This window comes from Furipterus horrens, unplaced genomic scaffold, assembly GCF_987537825.1.
Source record: "Furipterus horrens unplaced genomic scaffold, mFurHor1.1.pri manual_scaffold_1, whole genome shotgun sequence".
NCBI lineage: Eukaryota > Metazoa > Chordata > Mammalia > Chiroptera > Furipteridae > Furipterus > Furipterus horrens.
The window spans coordinates 203,984,741-204,004,288 of record NW_028327171.1 but is presented as its reverse complement, the minus strand read 5'-3'; the positions used below and the strand labels follow the sequence as shown (position 1 = coordinate 204,004,288).

The 19,548-nt window shown below is 57.8% G+C and overlaps 2 protein-coding genes across 6 annotated transcripts; both read right to left on the bottom strand.

The window, feature by feature from the left end:
- Positions 1 to 557: 557 nt before the first annotated feature.
- On the bottom strand, positions 558 to 6,092 carry CTDSP1 (CTD small phosphatase 1). Of its 4 annotated transcripts, none has more exons than XM_090283829.1 (7): positions 5,924 to 6,092; positions 4,365 to 4,513; positions 3,875 to 3,979; positions 3,703 to 3,759; positions 2,984 to 3,076; positions 2,678 to 2,863; positions 558 to 2,189 (listed from the first exon to the last, which is right to left on the bottom strand). In XM_090283829.1, exons 1-7 carry the CDS (start codon positions 5,988 to 5,990, stop codon positions 2,061 to 2,063), a joined length of 786 nt encoding a protein of 261 aa, XP_090139955.1. In that variant the 5' UTR covers positions 5,991 to 6,092; the 3' UTR covers positions 558 to 2,060. The 4 variants fall into 4 exon arrangements, with proteins under 4 accessions (XP_090139955.1, XP_090139965.1, XP_090139938.1 ...); XM_090283839.1 differs by having other exon boundaries at positions 3,875 to 3,976; XM_090283812.1 differs by lacking the exon at positions 558 to 2,189 and having other exon boundaries at positions 2,338 to 2,863.
- A 2,193-nt stretch (positions 6,093 to 8,285) lies between these two features.
- SLC11A1 (solute carrier family 11 member 1) lies at positions 8,286 to 19,159 on the bottom strand. 2 transcript variants are annotated; one of them, XM_090283771.1, is made up of 15 exons: positions 19,015 to 19,159; positions 17,622 to 17,755; positions 16,730 to 16,852; positions 16,297 to 16,416; positions 15,404 to 15,510; positions 14,894 to 14,964; positions 14,493 to 14,560; positions 14,194 to 14,349; positions 13,443 to 13,601; positions 12,663 to 12,752; positions 12,421 to 12,540; positions 11,861 to 12,010; positions 11,350 to 11,423; positions 10,778 to 10,931; positions 8,286 to 10,654 (listed from the first exon to the last, which is right to left on the bottom strand). In XM_090283771.1, exons 1-15 carry the CDS (start codon positions 19,019 to 19,021, stop codon positions 10,541 to 10,543), a joined length of 1,647 nt encoding a protein of 548 aa, XP_090139897.1. In that variant the 5' UTR covers positions 19,022 to 19,159; the 3' UTR covers positions 8,286 to 10,540. The 2 variants fall into 2 exon arrangements, with proteins under 2 accessions (XP_090139897.1, XP_090139890.1); XM_090283764.1 differs by lacking the exon at positions 19,015 to 19,159 and having other exon boundaries at positions 17,622 to 17,771.
- Between the last annotated feature and the right edge of the window lie 389 nt (positions 19,160 to 19,548).

The window sequence follows — 19,548 nt, the reverse complement described above, 5'->3', positions numbered from 1 at the left end:
CGCGCGGAGGGGATGGGGAGGGCAACCGTCCCCACCCAGCCTCCCCAGAGTCCCTGAAGCCTCAGCCTGCGAGCTCTTCTCGCGACACCATCGGAGAGGCCCACGTCAGCCTCGCTCAAAGTTCCAGAGTTTGGAGTTGAACTTGGCTTCCCTGTAACTCTTCCCGCTCCCCACCTCCACCCTCTGGGGTCTCACGAACTCCTACCCTGTGCTCCGGGGCAGAGACCACACCCCTCTCGTCTCCAAATACCTCCTTGGAGCCTCCCCTAGAAACACATTTCTGCTTAGCTTTAGAACTGCTCTTATGGAGCCCTCCAAGGGCAGGTATTTAATCAATTCTGCAGAATGCGGATCTCCATTTTGCAGATCGGATAACTGAGGCTGAGGGTAGGGAAATTAGTCTTCTTGCAGTTTCGTGCCTGAAGCCCCAGGGGAAGAGGGCAGCCTCCACTACCACCCTCCCCACCCCCCCAAGGGTTTGAAGTGGGGCGTGGTTTCAAGGGACCAATCACTCCCCCACTTCACCGTTCCCCCCAATAACCACAGAGGCAGGATGGGGGGCGATCTTGGCTTTCTCTTTAGTCTCATCACACTGAGGGGCTCTCCATCACAGAGAAGGCACTTAAATGGGAGGGTCACTGGATTCAGACCAGCCACATCCTCCCTCCAACCCCCAACTCTGGGGGGAGGGGGAAGAAACAATGACATCTCCACTTGACACTCCCCTTGGCACTGGTATGTGGGTCCCCTTAACTGTTAGGTCCTGGGAATAGCCCAAGGCCTTGACCTCCAGACTCAGTATTTGGGGGAGGGGTTCTAGGTAAAGGAGCCAGAGCTGGAAGGCAGGATATCCTGGGAACAGCCTCCAGCCAGCAGGGTAAGGCAGGGGGCTGCAGAGGGTGGGTTGGCACAGAGGGGTGTAGCTTGGCAGGAATACCTCCAAACCCCACAAGAAGGGTCCCACCTACTGATCCCCTAAAGGCACAGGTGAAGTATGGGGTGGCTGGCCTAAGTACCCATCAGGTGGTGTAGAGAACTCCCCACACCCACTCACTGGGTGCTCTGGCACAGGCTGGGCACAGGGAAGGTGCTCAGTAAATGTGTTTTGTGTTTTAAATGAACAAATGAATGAAGCAAAGAGGGTGTGGGGGACAGAGTACAGGGCCTGGGGCCCCTTAGCCTAGCTTGTTTCATTCAGAAAATTGCAGTTTAAAAATGTAAAAACCTTTTCCTCCCTCCCTCCCCATTTATGGGCCCAGGAAAGGGATGAGAAGGGGTATCTCAACCCCAACCCTTCCTCTAAAAATCTATATACACATATACATATTTATATGGCACCAAAAAGGGGTCCTGCCTATGCCCCCACACTTAGAGCTGGGGGAGCCAAGCCCCAGGGCCTTGGGGTGGTCAAAGTAGATAGGAGGGGTCAGGACTTGGGTGATGTGGGGGTGTAGCCCTCAGCTGCAGATGAGCCCAGAGAAGCTGGACTCCAGGTCCTGAAGGACAGACCCCTCCTGCCCACCCTCCTAGGCAGAGGTCGTGGGGTCTGTAACAGTTCCCACAGAGGAGGTGGGGAGCCCCCACCAGCAGCCTGGAGGCTGTTCCAGGCAAGAGCTGACCTGATCTGGCCCTGGGAAAACCAAGCAGGGAAGAGAGTTCTATGCAAGGCACTTGGTGTCCACCATTCCCAGGCTGGGGGCTCAAGGCACAGGGCAGCAGGAACCCTGCCCCCTCCCCCAAGCAGAACCGGAAAGGGCCAAGTGGCCCAATTTGGCAGCAGAGAAACGTGGCAGCACAGAGAAAAAGGGGGAGCAGCACGCAGGGCCCCTCACGTCCCCCACGAAGGGGGAAGAGGTTCTAAGGCACTGGCACAGGGACCCGGGGTCTCACTGCCCTCTGCGGCCTGCTGCCCACTTCGCAGCCTGGCCAGGCTGGTGGGGGAGATGCCTACTTCCCCATGGCACCGAGGTGGCCGAGGCAGCTGGGTTTTCTTAAGGAAGAGTCCACGTGTGAAGGATGGAGGTGTGGTCAGGGGCAGGTCCTGGCCCCAGGGCACCTCACTAGCTGCCAGGCCGTGGCTGCCTGAGCACTGAGTACACGTCATCCACTCGGCTGAGCTGCTCGAAGAAGGGCAGGAGGTCGTGGAGCTCTGTGTCACTCATGTTGTCAAACCACGAGGCCACTGGTACCTGGGCAGATGGGCGTAGGGTCACCACCCTGGACGCAGAATATGCAGGCCATCCCTGAGCACCCACTTCTTGGTGGGCCACCTCCTGGAAGCCCTTTACCCCCATATGTAACAGAGCAACAATTTTACAAAATGATACTTCACCTAACTGTGGGCAAAACACTCCAATATTTCCTATTTTATTTCATTAAAAAGAAATCCCAACTAGGACCCACTAAATTATTTCTGTGACCCACTACCTGGTCACAACTGGCAGCTTAAAAAATTGCAACTGCTCTAATGCCCAGCCAGGACCCCAGCCCTTATGCACAGGCAGAATGAACTGAATGATCGATCAAGTGTGAGGCCAGTGGACAATGAGAGGAAAGGAGGAATGGAAGGGCACCAGGCCTGGGACACCGCCCAGCTTGGGAGTGGGGCAGGGGACACAAATGGACTGACCCCTTTCTTGGGTCTCAGCCCCCTATCCGGGTCCTGCAGAGCACTCACGGCGTTGTCCGGATGGAAGACATAAGAGGCAGGGGAGTTGTCCAGGATAAGCACCCGCCGCAAGTCTCGGCCCAGCCTGCTCAGGTCCTTCACGTAGTTCCCACGGTGGAAGACACATGACTCACGGAACAGCCGTGCCCGGAAGGCCCCCCACTTGTCCAGCAAGTCAGCTACTGGATCTGCATACTGCAAATGGGAGGTGAGTCATCTGGGGCCAAGGGTGACCCAGAGGTCACTGCCCAGAGGCCACATGCTAAAGGGAGGGCAGGGTTGTCCCAGGAGCACTGTAGAGGGTGTGGGACTCACCTTGGCCAGGCTGGCAGTGAACAGCACGCACTCAAAGAGCTCGCCCATTCGCTGCAGGAACTCATCCACGTAGGGCCGCTTCAGCACGTAGACCTGGGGGGTGGGCCAGTGAGGGGACTGCTGGCCCACAGGCTGGGAGTGGGGGGAGGGGCGGGGGCTGGAAGGGAGCCAGTGAAGGAGGCAGAAGAGCACAGGGAGCAGGCTGGTCCCAGGCCCTGCGGGGCTCCACTTGGCCAGCCACCCAAACTGCTGCTAGGGAAACCATCACCCTCTCAGAAGAGGATCAAAATGAACCTCTAACTTCCAGGCTTTGAGCCCTGCCTCAAGGGGAACCAGTAATTCCCAGGCCCTTCCCCCATCATGGTTCCAGCCAAATGGAGGGGCCTGGCGGCAGCCCCCTCACCCCAAGGCTGCAGGGCACCGGCCCCCGAGCCAAGTAATGGAGAACAGGCTGGACTGCACACAACCTATCCTGAATTACTTGAACTGGGTCCCGGGCAAGGTGGGGTAAGGGGACGCCAAGAAGAACCCCACTCCCTGCAGGCCTTGGAGTCAAGTCCCTGAGGGTCTGTGTGACCTTGGACAAATCACACCCTCTCTGGGCCTCTGACATTCCACAACTATCAAAGACCTATATGGAGCACTCTGGACTGTTGGGAGGAGCCTATCTGAATGGCAGAAGTCAAGCCGCCCCCTCCCCCCAATACCCGGCCCCTCACCTGGTGGACAACCCCATCGATCTCCACAGGGATGATGAAGTCAGCATTGTTCACTGGCTATGGGGGAAAAAGAGTGGCTGGAGATGGGGGGAGGCCTGCCCAGACCGCCCCTTCCAGGCCAGAGCAGGCCCCCTCAGAAGCCCAGGGCTGGGGGCTGCTGGGCAGGGCCCACCTTGAAGGAGCTGTGCACCAGGGTCTCATCCAGGTCGATGACCACGCAGATCTTGTCCGAGTCCTGGGGCTTGGCCTCGGGGAGCAGATACTGGACTGGGGTCTGCTGCGGGGATGAGGGAGGTAGCTGGGGGCATCTCTCTCACACCCCAGTCATCTCTCCTATACAGCTCTGCCCTCCCACAACCTTCTACCTGGGGAGCCACAGGGATGTGGGGAAAGACCACCCTCTTCCCAAATTTGCTCCTGCTAACTCTGGAGCCAGGGGCAGTCTGTCTGGCTCTCTGGACCTCACTTCCCCACCTGGGAAACCAAGGCAGAGAACAGCACCCACCTATGATGGGGAAATTGAGAATTCCCTTGGTGGAGATCTTGGAGCTTTCAGGCAACAAGCAGGGAAGACTGAGAGGGGCTCAGAAAAACCCTTTCTCCCAAACCTCCTCCAGGGTGAGCCCAGGTGCCCCCGCAGCCCTCACTCAGCCACCACACACCTTGGGAACAGCTCCATTTTCCTCCACGAGCAGGGGTGCCCCACTGTGGGTGGGCAAGGCCTCCCCATCGTCCCGGCAGACACAGCAGAAAAGTGAATGGAAGATGCCCCGACTCCTGGGCTTCTGAGAAGCCGATGACTTCTGGTCACCTGAAACAGGGAGACCCAAGGTGGGAGCATGCACACTGGCCTGCAGAGGCAATGCATATATGCCCAGGTGCCAGTTCCTGAGCTGTGAGGGTCTGACCAAACCCCCTTCATTGAGGATGACACACTAGAGTAGCTGCAGGCCACCTCTCTGCTCCCCACAAGTCATTGCAGTGTGGGTACAGAAGTATCCCCATTAGGGAGTGGGTGGTTGGATGGGGGTACCAAAGGTGCTGGCTCTTCCAGCCTCCATCACTGCTGAGAGATCAGCCCCACTGGGGGTGCCTCCTGACACCCACATTACCTGAGCAGCCCCTGCTCAGTCAGGACCAGGACGGCGGGGGCCTGGGGCCCACTCCTGCCCTCTTTCCATACTCTCAGCACCCCCGGGAGTCCAAAGTCCTCACTGAGGCTGGACGGAGAGGCAGGGAGTGGACCTGGGGCCAGTGTCCAGCAGCCATCTGCCAGATCTGCTCCTCCGCCCCCGCCCCGCTTCTCCCCACTCCAACCCTCAACCTGGAGCCTGGTATCCGCCGGCTGATTGACAAGCCCATTCTCCACCCTGTCCCGGGTCCTCGCCCCGGAGCGGAGCTAGGCTCAGGCCAGAGGTGGGCAGACCTGGAGGGACTTCCTAGCCTCTTAAGTCTACACTGGGACAGGGAGGGGCAGACCTCCAGCTCAGGCCCGCCAGCCCCGCAGGTCCCGCCGCACGCGCCGCGCGGCTTCCCGTGTCTGTACTAGTGCTAGCACAGGCCTGGCGCCACTGGCCTGCATCCGGGACGCCGCGTGCCCGGCCCAAAGCACGGGTCTCCCTGCGGGCGCGCTGGCGACTCTTAGAAGTAGTTGCTCCCCTCTGTGCCCCCGAAGGGAGCGGCGCCTCCACGAGTGACGCGGAAGTTTGTGGGGGATCTCGGTTGTTTGTTGGCGGGAGATCCTCCCAACCCTCCCCAGCCCGCTGTCACCTCGGCGGCGACCCGACCTGACCAAGGCCCAGGGTGGGTGGGTGGCTGGGGCGGAGTCTCAGCGGGTGGCCTGAAGGCGCCCTCTTCAACAACCTCCATTTCCCAGCCCCTTTGGAGCTAATGGGGGGGGGGGTGCGGAGGGGGCAACTCTCGGGCATTGCGCACTGCCAGCCCGGGAGACCCTGAAGGAGCCCCATTTCTACCCCTGCCTCAACTTCCCCACCTCGAGCAGACGGGAGCACCCAAGAGGCGCCAGACCCCGCCCCGCGTCTCTGAGCCTCCCCGAGTTCAAACTCTCCCCACTCCCTCTCCGGCTGGGAGCTTAGAGCCCCGCCAAAGCAGGCAACCAGGGCGGCGGCGGCGGCGGCTGCCCGGGGGAGGGTCCGGGCCCCCTCCTTCACCCCTCCCGCGGCGCCCCGGCTGCGCCCCCCCCCCCGCGGGGCCCCAGTACCTTTGCCCCGTAGCGGGCCCCGAGTCTCCTCCTTGCTGATCTGAGTAATGACGGCCGAGCTGTCCATGGGGCCGGGCGTGCTCCGCTCCGGCCGGACTCTGGCCCCGGCGCCCGGCCTCCCCCCCGGCTCGGGCCGGAATCGGGGCGCGGGGGGGAGGGGAGGGGTGGGAGGGAGGGATCCCCGCGAGCTTCGGAGGGGAGGGGAGCCAGGTTCTTAGGGGGAGGGGGAGGGAGGGGGCGCGGAGGAAACTTTGTTACAACATGGAGTTTCCTCCCCGCGAGGCGGATGCAAACATGGAACCCGGGCGCCGTTTCAAGGCTCCCCCTTAAAAGGGCAACGGCTTCGGCGTGACCAGGGCGGCCGCAGCTTTCATCACTTCTGGGACCGGCGCGACTTGGCGGGCGGGGAGGCGGGCCCAGCCCGGTTCCTGCCGCGCTCCAGGGGGCGTCGCCTCCCTTCCTGCAGTCCGCCCGCTAGAAGCCTCTGCGGCTGCGTAGCCGGACCTACAGCCGACCCATGGTTCCTAGCCGCCCTGGGTCGAGGAGTGCGCGCAGACGGTGCCGCTTCACTTCTGTGCATTCCACGAGTGAGGGACAAGCTGCGTCTCGGTTTTCTTATCTGAGAAATGGGGATAACGCTCTCTGATCAAATCGTGAGCAACCGGTGGCTCTTTGCTCCCTCCAAGCGACTGTGCTGCTGATCCATACAACTGTGCTCTTGACCGGACTGTGACCTTCGACTCCCACTGCAGTCTCGGCACCAGGTGACCCGTATTTGTAGGGAGGGAAAATTCCAACTCTGCCCCGGGATCTCCCTGCCGACCCCCTCCAACCGCCCCACCTGGCGCCCCGCACGTCTGTCCGCTTGCCTACGCCATCACCTGGTGTTCCCGCCAGGAGGCGCCTTCGTCCGCGCTGTTCTCTATGCCTGGAACGCGCTTCCTACGCCTTTGCGGAGTCAAATACCACCGATAAAAAGCCGCAGCCTCCAAGAGGCTTTTCCAGACTTCCTCCTCAACTCACACTGGCCACTCTGATTATTGGGGGGCCGGGGGGGGGGTGGCAGGAGGATGTCTAGTGGCGCCCGTAACAGTGGGCGCTCAATGCCTGCAGGCCCAGGGCTCGACCCTGGGGCCTGACATACTCGTATATATTCTTTGGAGGGTTTTAAACAGCGGTTCCACCCGCGTCCGCGTCCACGCGGATTCTTCATTAGGGAAACTCCCGTGTTATTGGCCCTGAGGGTGAGTTTCTTTTTCCTGTTTATTAATTTTTTCCATCCGTCGTTATTACTTTGAGTTCACAGTTTAAAAAATAATAACGCCAACCCTGACAAACACGTCTCAGCATTTACTTCCCCAGTGGGCCTCGGCGTTGGGGCGGGGCGGGGCGGGTCAGACGCGCCCAGTCCAGTCCAGCCGCCGGGTGAGAGCGCAGCACGAGTCCTCCAGGCCCCTCGAAAGGAGAGCCAGGAGGTGGAGGCCCTGCGCGGGGGGGCGGGACTGGTGAAGAGCGGCCCCTGCCTGAAGGCGCACTAGCTCGTGTCCTGCGACTGGACAGCGGAGATGGGGACCCAGGGCTGTGACTCCAGCCACCCCCACCTAGCTGGACCCCAGTGCCCCCCCTACTGCTCTTACGGCGCCCGTAAGGCCGCCCTCATTGCATTTAATCATAATCGCTAACGTGCAGGGAGCGCTTCGTCTGGGTCCCGCTCGGGCTGCACGCCCCTCATCTCCTTCATGCTCAGAACGACCTCCTTCTAATCCCATTTTGCATAGGAGTAAATTGAATTCTGAGAAGTGGAGAGACTTGACCTAGCGCAGCAGCCAGGGCAAAGGCGGGATTCCGGCCACCTTGACGAGCCCTCTCCCCTTCGGGATGCCCGGGGGCAAGGCCTCGGCTTTATCTCCGACGCGCGCCCGCTCAGACCCCAAAAGGAAATGTGTGGCGAGGTAGGAGTGAAGCCCTGGCCTGAGCTGAGCGGCTCGCTTTCCGTTTCCCCGCTTTCTCCCTTTCACCCTCTGTGAAGGCCGAAACCTGGCCAGCTATCCTCGTGCGGGTCAGAGGAGCTGACACGGGGATAGGGCACCGGACAGGACCGCTGTGCAACCCCCCCCCCCCCAACGCTGGCTATGCCCCTGGCTTCCCAGCCCGAATGGCCCCTCTAAGCCTTTGTTGGTGTGGCCTCCTCCCCTGAGACCTGCCCTCCTCTCAGGCTCCCAGGCACAAGGTCTCCTGCCGCGCAGGGCCTGGGGAGCTGTGGGGACAGAGGAACTGGTGGAAGTGTTCTGTAGTGTTGCGGGGGGTAGAGGGGGGTCTTTGGGATTGCTCTCCCTTTATACAGTACCCCAGCAGCTGGAGGTCGTCTTACAGTTTATTTTTATTTTTCATCGGTTTGCACCCCAGAAAGAACAAAGTCATGGGGGCTGTGAGTGAGACAACACCGGGTTCTGTCCGGCACTGTGGACAAACGTCTTCTCCATCCAGCACGCAGCGCAGCTACCCCATCTGCCAAATGGGGTTGGTAGAGTGGAAGGGGGCGCCGTGTCTGAAAGGCAGGCTCCTGGGGAAAGTCAAGGTCCCAGACCAACCCCAACCTGCGTGTCTGACCATCATCCCCGCTCCAACTTAGATCTGAGATTCGGGGCTGAGGGGACCAGAACTACTATGGGGGGTGAGGTGGGGCAGCGCTTTACGGGGACCTCCCTTTGTCTGAAATGACTGACTTTGGCCTGACCTTATCGCTAACCTCTCACCCACCATAACCCCTTAGCTGGCCCTTTGGGCCCCTCCGTTCCCCTCCTCTCCCCTCCCCTCCCCTCCCCGCATTCCTCGAGCTCAAGTCGTAAGTCCCAGGCTTAGCTATTCCTATGACCAACCTGCCTATTCTTCTGCGGTCCCCTTCCTGCACCACATGATCTAAGAGCTCCCCATATGTCTGTGCTTTGCACACACTGACACCCCACCACCACCACTACCTTGATTATTCAGCTTTCAGTATCTGTCCAAGAGCTTTCTCTGGCCCTTGCATCACTCCTTCCAGGTGTGTCCCATCTCACTGTATAGTGATTCGTTATTTACTTGGCTGTCTCCCCCGACCCCACTGGAACTCCTTGAGAGTGCTCATCTTTAATGTGGAACTTAGCACTTCCTCCCCCAGGTCTAGCACAGGGCTGGAGCCCATTTAATGCCTGGTGAATTGACCAGAGGGGTGTGGAGGGGGTACAGCTGCGGCACCTCTAGGAAACTGGAGAAGGAGCTGGGAGATGCCTTTCTCCACTACCCGGCGCCCATCCATCCCCTCCTGAAGGTCGCGTGGGCCTCATTTTCTTAAGAGACAAGCCCGGGTAAGGGAATTGGGCGGCCTTCTTGCTTAGGTAACTGTTTTTCACCGTTATTCTGGCTGAGGCATACCCGTCGGGTTCCAGCCCTCCTTTAGGGCCCCACAGGTGTCGTTGCCCTTTTAAGAAAGAGGAAACTCTTCTTATAAACAAGCGCCCCATCTACAACGCGGAGCTTGCTCCGCCAAATCCCTGGGAAATTAAGGGTGCTTCTAAGCACAGCACCTGCTCCACACTCGACCCAGGGGAAGAAACCGGGCGACCCCTCCTCATCACTGCCTTCCACAGCTCTGGGGTTAGGGTCCGAGGGACTGGAAGAGGCCGGAGGAGGGGCTTGGGGGAGCCTAGAAACAGCCTAGGGAGCGTCTGTAAAATGCAGCCCCAGCACAGGGCGACGGTGTGTCGGGCGGCTCCCAGCGGCCAAGGGGGGTTCCCCGCCCACACAACTCCCCACAACCCCTCCCTGTCTGGGCGGATTCCGAGGCCAAAGGGCGCGAGGCCCGAGTGCTGGCTTTTTCCTTTTCGGCCAGGAAGGGTGAGGCCAGGCAGGGAGTGCAGACGCTCGAGATAGTCCCTGCCCCTAGGGGGAGCTGGGAGTCAGCAGCCCGGGAACATTAACTGCGTGGCGTGGGAGTCCTGGCCGCCGGGTTCCCTGGAGAGATCGCAAATGAATTGGGCCTCCAAGGCAGAGACTCTGGGTTCCTTATGACCTGGCGCCTGAAGGTGGAGAGAACCGCGCCTCCGTTTTGGTGCCTGGAAAATGGGTTGCTGGTGGAACAAAAATGCTGAGGCCACCCCTTCGGGAGGAGTGGAGCAAGACTGCAAGAGGAGGGAGACAAGCGAGAGGAGACATTGGAAAAGGAGGTCTTCTTGATGGTTCAGGATTTCATACTGGTTTCTGTCCCCCTCCTCTTTTGAAGAAGAGAACTAGCTAGCATTGATTTAGCATTCATCAAACTCTTTAAATGCCAGTATGGAACCTGTGCCCTGCCTGAAATGGATCTGTTACAGTACTCCTTTAGGCTCTCAATAAATACTTGTGAAAAATATTTTAAGTCCCAGTGGTGGGCACTGTCCATCAAAGGTTGGTATTATCCTATTCTACAGATGAGGACACTGAGATCTGTAAGTTAATCAGCTGTCTAAGCTAGGAAACAGCAGATCCCTATGGAACCTAGGTTGACCTGCCTCTAAAACTCCCTCTCTGCCGTCCCCCATGTCCAGTGGGCCAGTCTGCCCCACTTATGCCACCCCCTAGCCAGGCCCAGGGGAGTGTTCATCCAGAGGGCTCCCCCTTCTCCTTCTCCTCTTCAGGAAGCCCATACAAGAAGTGCTGGTGGGAGCTGTGGGCAAGCAGGGTAGCTCCGTGGGCAATGAAACAGGTCCAGACCTGGGAAAGGGGTGATTATGAGAAGACATCTGGGGAAGCCCCAGTCCATCCACCACTTCCTTCCATCTGTTGCCTCCACTTTTGCCCTCCCCATCCCCAAGGCACCCGCTGACCCTACAGTACCAGGTAGGTGGTGAGGCTGAGGTAGAATGCAGCAAACAGTGCTACAAGACCGAAGTAGGCAGGATGGGGGAGGCTGGGCAGGTAGCTGACCACGAAGTAGAGGTTGATGGCACATATCAGTGCCATGATTGAGGAAGTGATGGCCTTGCTTAGCCTGGAGGATAGGAGGGAAGTTCAAGGACTGGCTGAATCTCCTCTCCAGTGCCCAGAGCCAGCCTGAAGCAGGGGTGGGAATACTGAGAGATAAAGCGGGCTTCTCTGGGCTGTGAGACCTGGAGCAGACCCCACCCACCCACCTCTGCCTCTTGGGCTCTCTGTGCTCCACCATGGTGGGATTTGGCAAGAGCAGAATCTGAGGTGAAAGTGAAGAACTCAGGGTCTAGAAACAGCCTCCATCCCCAGATTTCAGTCCTGGCTCCCCTGTTTGCTAGGTGTGTGACACTGGAAAAGTTCCTTAACCTCTCTGAGCTTATCTGGATAATGGGGATAATAATGGTAAATCCTACCTCTGAGTGACTGTGAGGATCAAATGTGGGAAAGCAAATGCAGTGCCTGGGACGGGGAGTACTCACCAGCCATTGGCAAACTCCTGCATGAGAGTAGGCATGCTGGTGAACGTGAGAATGGGCAGCACAGCGAAGGGAAGCTGTGGAGAATCAGAAGGATGGGGCTGAGGGACCTTTGCCTCAGTATACAGTGAGGAGAGGAGGGGACCGGGACTCCTATCTTCTGCCTGGCTATGTCCCCTTGGGCAAGTCTCCTCACCACTCTGAGCCTCAGTTTCTCCACCTCTGTGCCTTCCTGGGCTCCAGAGCAGGAGAAAGTGCTTGGGGGCTGTGGTCCCAGGCTGCCCGAGTTTGAACCCCAGCTCTGCCACTGGTCACTTAACTCCATGTGTCAGTTTTCTAAGCTGCAAGATGAGGATTAAGGTGATTTGTACCCCAGGACTGGCTGTGAGATTATGTGGGTCTTGTTGGCAAAATGTGTTAGATTGTACCTGGGAGGAGGGTAGGATCAATTCAGGGGATTGCTGTGGTCCCCATTTTGCTTTGCAGAGGGCAGGGATGATAGGGATGCCCTCACCAGCAGGCTCTGCAGCACGTTGAGCAGGTCATTGAGGCCTGACAGGTCCCTCAGGTCCCTGAAGACGGCCACGAGCACAGTGGGCAGGATGGCACAGGAGCGCGTGAGGAGGACGCGGGCAAAGCGTGACCATCGCAGCTTCAGGAAACCCTGGAGGGTAGAATGGGAAACTTGGTGGCTGGGTGCAGGACAGGTGGTCCCAGAGAGGCCTCTGTCTTCCCTCAGCCCATGTCATGCCTGGGGGAATCCTCTGTTTTTGCACCTGTGAAATAGGCCAGTTCTGTCCCTAGTTGGCAATGGATGGGGAGAAATTAGGGGAGCTCCCCTCCCACAGCTGATTGCTGCAAACTAAAGAGTTTTGGGGAAAAGCCTCCTATGAGTCCTGGGTCGGCAGCCTTGGGCCAGTCGCCTCACCTCTGAATCTCTTTTTTTTCTCGTCTGTAAACTGGGGCTTACAATGCCTGCTTTAGGATCTGGGCTGCTTTAAGGATCCGCAAAACCCGTGACTGCGTCCCCGGTAATGTGCCAATTGACCTTGAACCCCTGGTCCCAGACCCTACCTCCATCACAAACTGTCCCGCGTAGGTGCCCGTCATGGTGGAGCTCTGCCCGGCCGCCAGGACACCCACTGCCCAGATGTAGAGGGCGGCTGGGCCGAAGATGCAGCCCAAGATCACGCCCTGGAGGGAGGGGGGTGGTCAGACCAGGGGCCCCGCCCTCCTCGCGTGACAGCCCTTTGTGGGCGTGGCAAGAAGCCAAGCGAGCTATTGTCCTTCCATGCCCGCCCCTGCCAGTCACTTACGCCTTGGTAAATGTCCACATCCACTGTATGGTTGTTCACGGGGAAGATCTTGGCATAGTCATGGAGGCTACTGTTGGCACAGACCTTGAACTGCGGGCACCGGGGCAGGCGGAAGGCGATGTGAAGGGCATACTCAAGGCTTAGAAGCTCAGACCGCCTGGCTTTGACTAGGGGTTGAAAACTGGCGGCCAGGGGCTGAGTCTGGCCAGACATATTTTCTTTGGCCAACAAGTTGTTTTTTCTTTAATGGGAATTTACTGCCGGCATTTAAAGTTGACAACTCACACGAGAACCTGATTTCGGGGGGTCTGTAGTGTCTACGAGAGCTGGCATTACCACCGGGAGACAGTGGGCTGCAGCGACTCCAGCTGCCCTGCAGCCCCCTCCTCCCTACACCGAAGCCGCTTCCCACAGCTCTGTGCCTGGCCAGGTCTTGAAGACAAGGGTTTGCCATCCTTATTTAGACCTCTCTCCCTGTGTCAAGGAGCAGCTGGAGACCCAGAGAGGGGTGTAACCTTGAAAGGTCACATAGCAAGGCAGCTCCTTCCCAGGCACTTCCCTTGGGTATCTGCACCTCGTAGCCCTTTGTGTGGCTCTGACCCTCAAGGGCCTGCCTGCTCCCCACAGTGGGGTGGGGAAGGGGGTCCCAGTCAGAAGCCAGGGTCATAGACTCCCTCTCCTTCCAATGCCTGGAGTGTAGGGCAGAAACTCAAAGGGCTTAGCCACATTGCCTGGGGTCCCCAGCAGTTCCACAGCGTGGGGACCTGTGGTGTGTCTCACCGCAGCCTGGTTGGTTTGCTGGTAGAAGGCCTGCCCGAAGACAGCCACAATGAAGAGGTTGATGAAGAAGGACACAGACAGGGCGATGGCAGCCTCAATCAGGAAGTACATGTTGGCTTCTCGGATGTCCCCTCGTCGGGTCCGGTCTATCTCTCGCGACTATAAAGGTCAAAGGGGAGGGAAGAGCCAAAGTCTCTCAGAGCTACCCCAACAGCCTCCACCCTGCCACCTCTACCTATGTTCCCCCCAAACCCCGGTTCTTTCTAAAGCCCCCTACGTGGCAGTCTGGGACAGGCCCTGGTCAGCCGACCCCTTCCCACATGCCCAGTTTATTCCTTCTCAGGGCCTTGCCCTTGCCATCCCCCATCTTCCTTCCCAGCCTTCATGTTCAAAGTCACCTCCTTGGAAAGGTCTAAAGCAGCCCCCTCCTCAGTCATTCTCTCTCACACTTCTCTGTTTTGTTTCCTGCAGAGCACCGTGCGCAACTCATAATTCTTTCCATTATTTTTTCACTTGCTTATGGTCTGTCTCCCCCACCAGAATGCAAGCTCTAGGAAGGCAGAGGACTTGTCTGCCTTTTCATCACTGACTCCCAAATCCCAGTGCACAATACATGCTCTATTATTAAATATTCAGTTCCCACCTAAAATCTGGGAAGCAGAAGCCAAAGGGGAGGAGCTCCAGGCTTAGAGGTGGGGCCAGGGTGGTGCTGAGGGACCAGGCATCTCCCCCTCCCTGCTCCTCTGCTCACCTTGACTAGGGCCGAGTGCAGGTAGATGTTGTGGGGCATGATGATGGCACCAACGATGCCCACAGCCTGCAGCAACTCTGGCTGGCCGCAGCCGGGGCACAAGGGCAGGAACAGACCTCGGAGGAGGGCCCCCTGAGCGGGACGTGCCACCACATACTGTGGGGAGAAGCCTGGTCAGGCCAAGCTTTGCGCCTGTGAAGGCATTCTCACTCTCCACCCAGACCCTGGCCCCTCAGGCTCTGCTGGAGGCAGAGAGAGGGGTGGTTTTGGTGGGGTGTGTTGCAGCTCTGGCTTCCCACCTCATAGCCGAAGGTCAAGGCCATAATGGTAATAAGGAATCCAAAAAAGGCTTCCAGTTTCCGCAACCCTAGGGAGAGAGCAAAGGGGCAGAACACACACACACACACAAAACTGGAACATAAGCAATTATTAATGGCGAAATCTTGAGCACTTTTTTCCAGGCACTGTGCCAAGTGCTTAACATATGTTACCTCAGTGAATCCTCACCACAGCCCCTATGACGTCTGTGCTATTATTTTCCCCGTGTTACAGATGAAGAAACAGACGTCTGAGTAACTTGCTCAAGGCCATGGCGGGCGAGGAGCTCAGCCCTTCCCCAGAGCAGCAGAGAGCCAGCAGCTCCTGCAAGCACTTGCCTGCCCCGCGGTACCATCCCCTCTGAGGTGAGGGCTGCACCCACCGTAGTTATCCAGGAAAAGGAAGACGAAAGTGTCCATGATGGTGATGAGGACGCCACCCCAGAGAGGGATTCTGAAACCAGAGTGGCCTGGGTCAGCCCAGCCTGGTCGAGGGGTCCCCAACTCCCACCCCCAGGGCTGGAGACTGTGAAATCTGGCTTCCTGGGAGTAGGGGTGCACGTGGCACAGACAGCTACAGGAGAGGGGAGTAGGAGTGTGCTGGAGATGGAAAATGGTACAAAACACAAGAAGGGTCAAGATGGGTTGGGGACCAGTGTGGCAGTCAGGTTGGGGCTGCAGCCCGAAGCCTGTGTGGTCACTGATGTCTGTGTGACTTTAGACAAATCACTTTGCATTTCTGGGTCTCTGTTTCCACATCTGGCAAGTTGGGCAACAACTCTGAGTCAGAGGGACCACAAGATGAAATAGATACAAGGAGGTACAAGGCCTGGGGAAGAAGTAGCAGCTGTTCCCAGCTCTGGACTGAAGCGCTGGGGCCCCTGGGGCAGTACCGTCCAGCCGAGAGCAGACTGAATGCTATGGCCGTGCCGATGACCTCTTGCATGTCCGAGCCCACGATGGCTAGTTCGATGGTCAGCCAAAGGAGAGTGCGGGGCACCTAGGGGAGAAGGTGACCTTCATCAAGGATGGCCAGTTGTTTGTCTTAGCCATACACTCACCTTTTCATACTCGGCACTGTCCTGCTGAGCTGGAGGCCTGCAAACTACACTTGCAAGTCAGCCTTGCCAGCCGGCTACCAGTTGGGTTCGGCAGGAAACACTCACGGGAGGTGGAAAGGCAGGGAGAAATCATTCTCCCTCTGCCTCTGGTGGTGTTTCTGGCAGTGGCACCAGCAAAAGCACCAGGCAACCTGGGCTTCAGCAGCACTGGTGGCCATTGCAGCAGAGGGGGCAACGCTCCCAGAGGCTTAGCCACAAATGATGGCTCTCGGGCTCCTGCCCAGCAGCTTCCTGACTGCTGGGTAACACCTCCTTCCCTTGCTCATCCAGCCCTTCCAACACCTTTGTGGCTATACACCTGTCGTCACGAGGATAGCTTTGAGATAGCTCATGGTGAAATTTTGGTTTTCCTGCCTGGACACTGACAACAGCCAAGCCCCCAGTGTCCACCCCAGCCAATGACCAACCCAAGCTGAGGCCTACCTATTTTTGCCTTGGGCAAGTCACTTCTCTGAGTTTCAATTTCCCCTTCTATGAAAAGAACAGGGCATGTCTAATGTCCCTCTCAGTCCATGTGCTATTAGTTTGAGCCTCAGTGTTCTCATCTGTCCAATGGACTTACAACACCCCTCTTGGGGTATGTATTTATTTGATCATGGAAGCTGTAAGGGGCTGTTTGGGGTTTGGGTCCTGTGGGTGTGTCCTACCCAGGCCCCCAAGCTCACCTTAGGGTAGTAGAGATGGCAGACCTCACCCAAGTCCTTGCCTGTCACCACGCCCAGCCGGGCAGCAAGTCGCTGGCAGAGCAAGCCCAGCACGGTGGCCCACAGCAGCACCCAGAGCAGCTGGGAGAAGGCAGGGAGAGGCCTTCAGCCAGAGGGGCCAGTTTGCTAATCCCCAACTGGTGGCACCCTCTGACCAAGGACACTCCTTGGAGAGAGACTGGAGGAGATGGAGCAAGAAGATCAACCTCCTCCCCCCAGTCCTATGCATCCATACTTGGCAGGGATCCCCTAGGGACCTTCTGAACTTAACCTTCTCCCAGGAACACCAGCCATGTCAGGCCACTCTGGGGGCATGTGGCAAGCTGGGGTCTCCATCTCCTTAACCTGGTCACCCTCCCGCCCCCACCCCTGCACAGGCCCCTAACTCAATCACTTTGAATCCAGCCACAGCGCCAGCCTGCAGGTCCGACTCGATGTTTCCTGGGTCCAGGAAAGCGATGCTCATGAGGAAACCAGGTCCTGTGAAGGCCCATAGCTTCCTCAGGCTGAACGTGCCCTGTGGGTGGGAGTGGGGAGAGGGGTCTTGGGTATAGGGGCTGTAATAGCTGGCCCTGGCCCACCCCTAGCTGAACCCCAAGGGGTTCATCCTCCCAGGCTGGCCAACCTGGCCCTCTATTCCCCATTCCTGAAGCTGCACCCCTCACGCCTTAGTGGAAAACGTGGTGTGGGAGGAACCAGCAGAATGTGCTGAGTTACAGCCCGTAGGCTTTATGCATCTGGCACATTCAGCAGCCTGCAAACTCTGACTCTGCAGATCCTCAGAGTCCCAAGAGGGGCCTTTCCCAGGGCAAGCCTCCCTGGCCCCTGTCTGCCATAGGCCCTCCTCTCTTGAGTCCACTGAGCCAAGGGCCCCCTTACCCCCATTCCAGGCTTGGTCTGGCAACCTGGGATCTACTAAAGGTTCTGGAAATGCAGGGTGACAACGTCCCAGAGGCCAGCCTGCAGCCTCCTCCATTCTCCCTTATGCCCTTGTCCAGGGCCTTTCCTTTCCCAACAGATCCTTGAGGTTCCAACCTGAATTCACCACAAGTCCCTTTCCCTTCCTAGGAAAGCTGAGATCCATCCAGAAAGCCATTTGATAATTTTTAGACAAATGATAAGCTAAGTGCTGGAGACAGAAGCAGGACGGGGGCAGTTACACAGTTTATCACTTCTGCTCAGAGCTGGAAGGGACTTGCCATAGTCTTCAGGAGACACCCCTCCCCCAGCCTGAGAGACTGCCCACCATATGGTCCTGAAAGACTGCTGGAAGTTAGCATTCCTACCGGTTCTGTGTCCGGGATGGGGATCCTCTCACTCAGGTAGGTCGCTTCGGGAGGAGCTTGCAGTGGCCCTGCGGCGGGTAGGCTGGAGATGGAGCCATAGTTGGGCCTGTTTGGCTTTTGGGGATCACTGTCACCTGCAAAGGGCCCCATGAGGCATGGTGAGTTGAAACAAGATAGTAAGAAACTAGGAAAGTTCCCTAAGTGGAATAAGGAAACTGAGAGAGAGAGAGAGCTGGACACAATGGCTGAGCGATTTACAGCCAGACATAGAAGGTCACCTCCCTAGAGATACACCATCTAGGCCTCAGTCATGTTTCAGCTCCGGGCTCAGAAAAGCAGAAAAAACAGGTGTGCAACCACCATCACCAACTGCAATGATGAAAGACCCCTGCCCTGCTCTGACCAATCGGTAGAGACCATGACCCTGAAAGGACACACCTGAAAAAATGATGGATATTCTACTGAGACCTCCCCTAAGATTCTGCCTGCAAAAAAGTGATGAAAGCCTCAACACAAAGGACCCAGAGCGCGTGTTCTCCCTTTCCTTTCCTTTCTCCTTTCCCCACAAGCAGGTGTCTCCTAACCTCTAAGGCAATGGGCAGCTGGCAGTTTGTCCCAGGCTAACCTCCTGAGCCTGTCCCCAAAGCCCCTTTTCTCTGACTTCCCAGTGAGCTAAGGCAGCCCGACCTAGGCTCCCCTGTTGCATCTTCTATGCCAAGTCCTTCCTTGTTTCATTGTCCCCAGCTTTAATAAATGTATCCTCCTTGTTACCTAGACTTGTGTTATGAAATTTCTCCCACACAAAGTCAAGAACCCACACACTACAGCTGGCCCTAGGCAGACCTGCTCAGGGCCAGGCCCCTGTCCAGCAACAGAATAACATGCTTCTTTCTGGTAGCCCAGGGCTAAAACCACCTATCCTCCTCCCTCACCTCTGGGCAAAGTGCAGAATCAAGGCCCAACTGAATAGGGTCCCCTGACTTCCATCTTGTGTCCATCACCTTCACCCCTTGAACAAATGTTCCAGAAGGTGTGGGAAGTGGAGCCTTCAGAATTACTGTCCTTCCATGTGAGGGCACAGATCCCCAAATCCATATCTCTCTTGCCTTAGAGGATGTGGAGAGGGACACTGGACTCTGAGGAGGGCTACCTGACATGGACATGTGTGTCCCTTGGCCTCCCCAATGCCTCCTCCAGCAGCTGAAGAAATTCCAGGGTCTCCAAATGCACAGAGATTGGACAAAGGAGTCACTCTACCCTTAGAGATGCAAAGAACTCAACCCCAGACTCATGCCCAGAATTACAGTCCAGATCAGGACTCCCATTGGGGACCAGGGGCTTCCTTTGCCTCCTTGACACCCCCCCAATCCCATCCCTGGAAGGGGCTACTCACCTGCCATGAGGACGATGGGTCAGGCCCTCTGCATGCAAGTGGTGTGCCGGGCAGCTCCTCGGCCCCCGCTCCCTCTCTGGGCACTGGTGCATGCCCGTGTGTGAGTCCACACCCTCTTACCCATCCTCAGTTGAGCTCGGCTGGCCTCACACACACGGGGCGTTGTGAAACACTTTCCAAAGGCAGAAGTGGCCAGCTCTGGCGGAAGGGTCTGGTTGGCCACCGTGTGGACTTTCGTTCCCTTTCTGACCCAAGCCCCGCATTACCTCTGGCCTCCTTCCAAGCACCCCGTGTTCTCTGTCTCCCAAGTTAGCTCTGATTTCCTGCCACTTGGGCTTTCATACCCAGATCACATGACTGCCCCCACCCCACACATACACACACATGAATGGTCAGGCTCTTCCCTTCAGTCTGTAGTCCCAGGGCCACTGGTTGGACCAATGGGACAGGGGGAGATCTGATGGCTACCTAGGCTGCAGGTTCCCCCTGAGTGCCTTGTAGGAAAGGACCTTCCAGACACAGCCCCAGGGGCAT

Excerpts from the sequence above, each read along its gene's own strand:
- CTDSP1 (XM_090283812.1), bottom strand. The coding sequence starts at position 5,990 with ATGGACAGCTCGGCCGTCATTACTCAGATCAGCAAGGAGGAGACTCGG. Across the intron at positions 4,514-5,923 it reads GGGCCCGCTACGGGGCAAAG|GTGACCAGAAGTCATCGGCT; the intron begins GTACTGGGGCCC and ends TCCCTGTTTCAG. Across the intron at positions 3,760-3,874 it reads TGGTGCACAGCTCCTTCAAG|CCAGTGAACAATGCTGACTT; the intron begins GTGGGCCCTGCC and ends TTTCCCCCATAG.
- SLC11A1 (XM_090283764.1), bottom strand. The coding sequence starts at position 17,771 with ATGGGGCCCTTTGCAGGTGACAGTGATCCCCAAAAGCCAAACAGGCCC. Across the intron at positions 12,541-12,662 it reads ATGTGGACATTTACCAAGGC|GGCGTGATCTTGGGCTGCAT; the intron begins GTAAGTGACTGG and ends CCCTCCCTCCAG. Across the intron at positions 10,932-11,349 it reads CAGGAGTTTGCCAATGGCTG|GCTAAGCAAGGCCATCACTT; the intron begins GTGAGTACTCCC and ends CCTATCCTCCAG.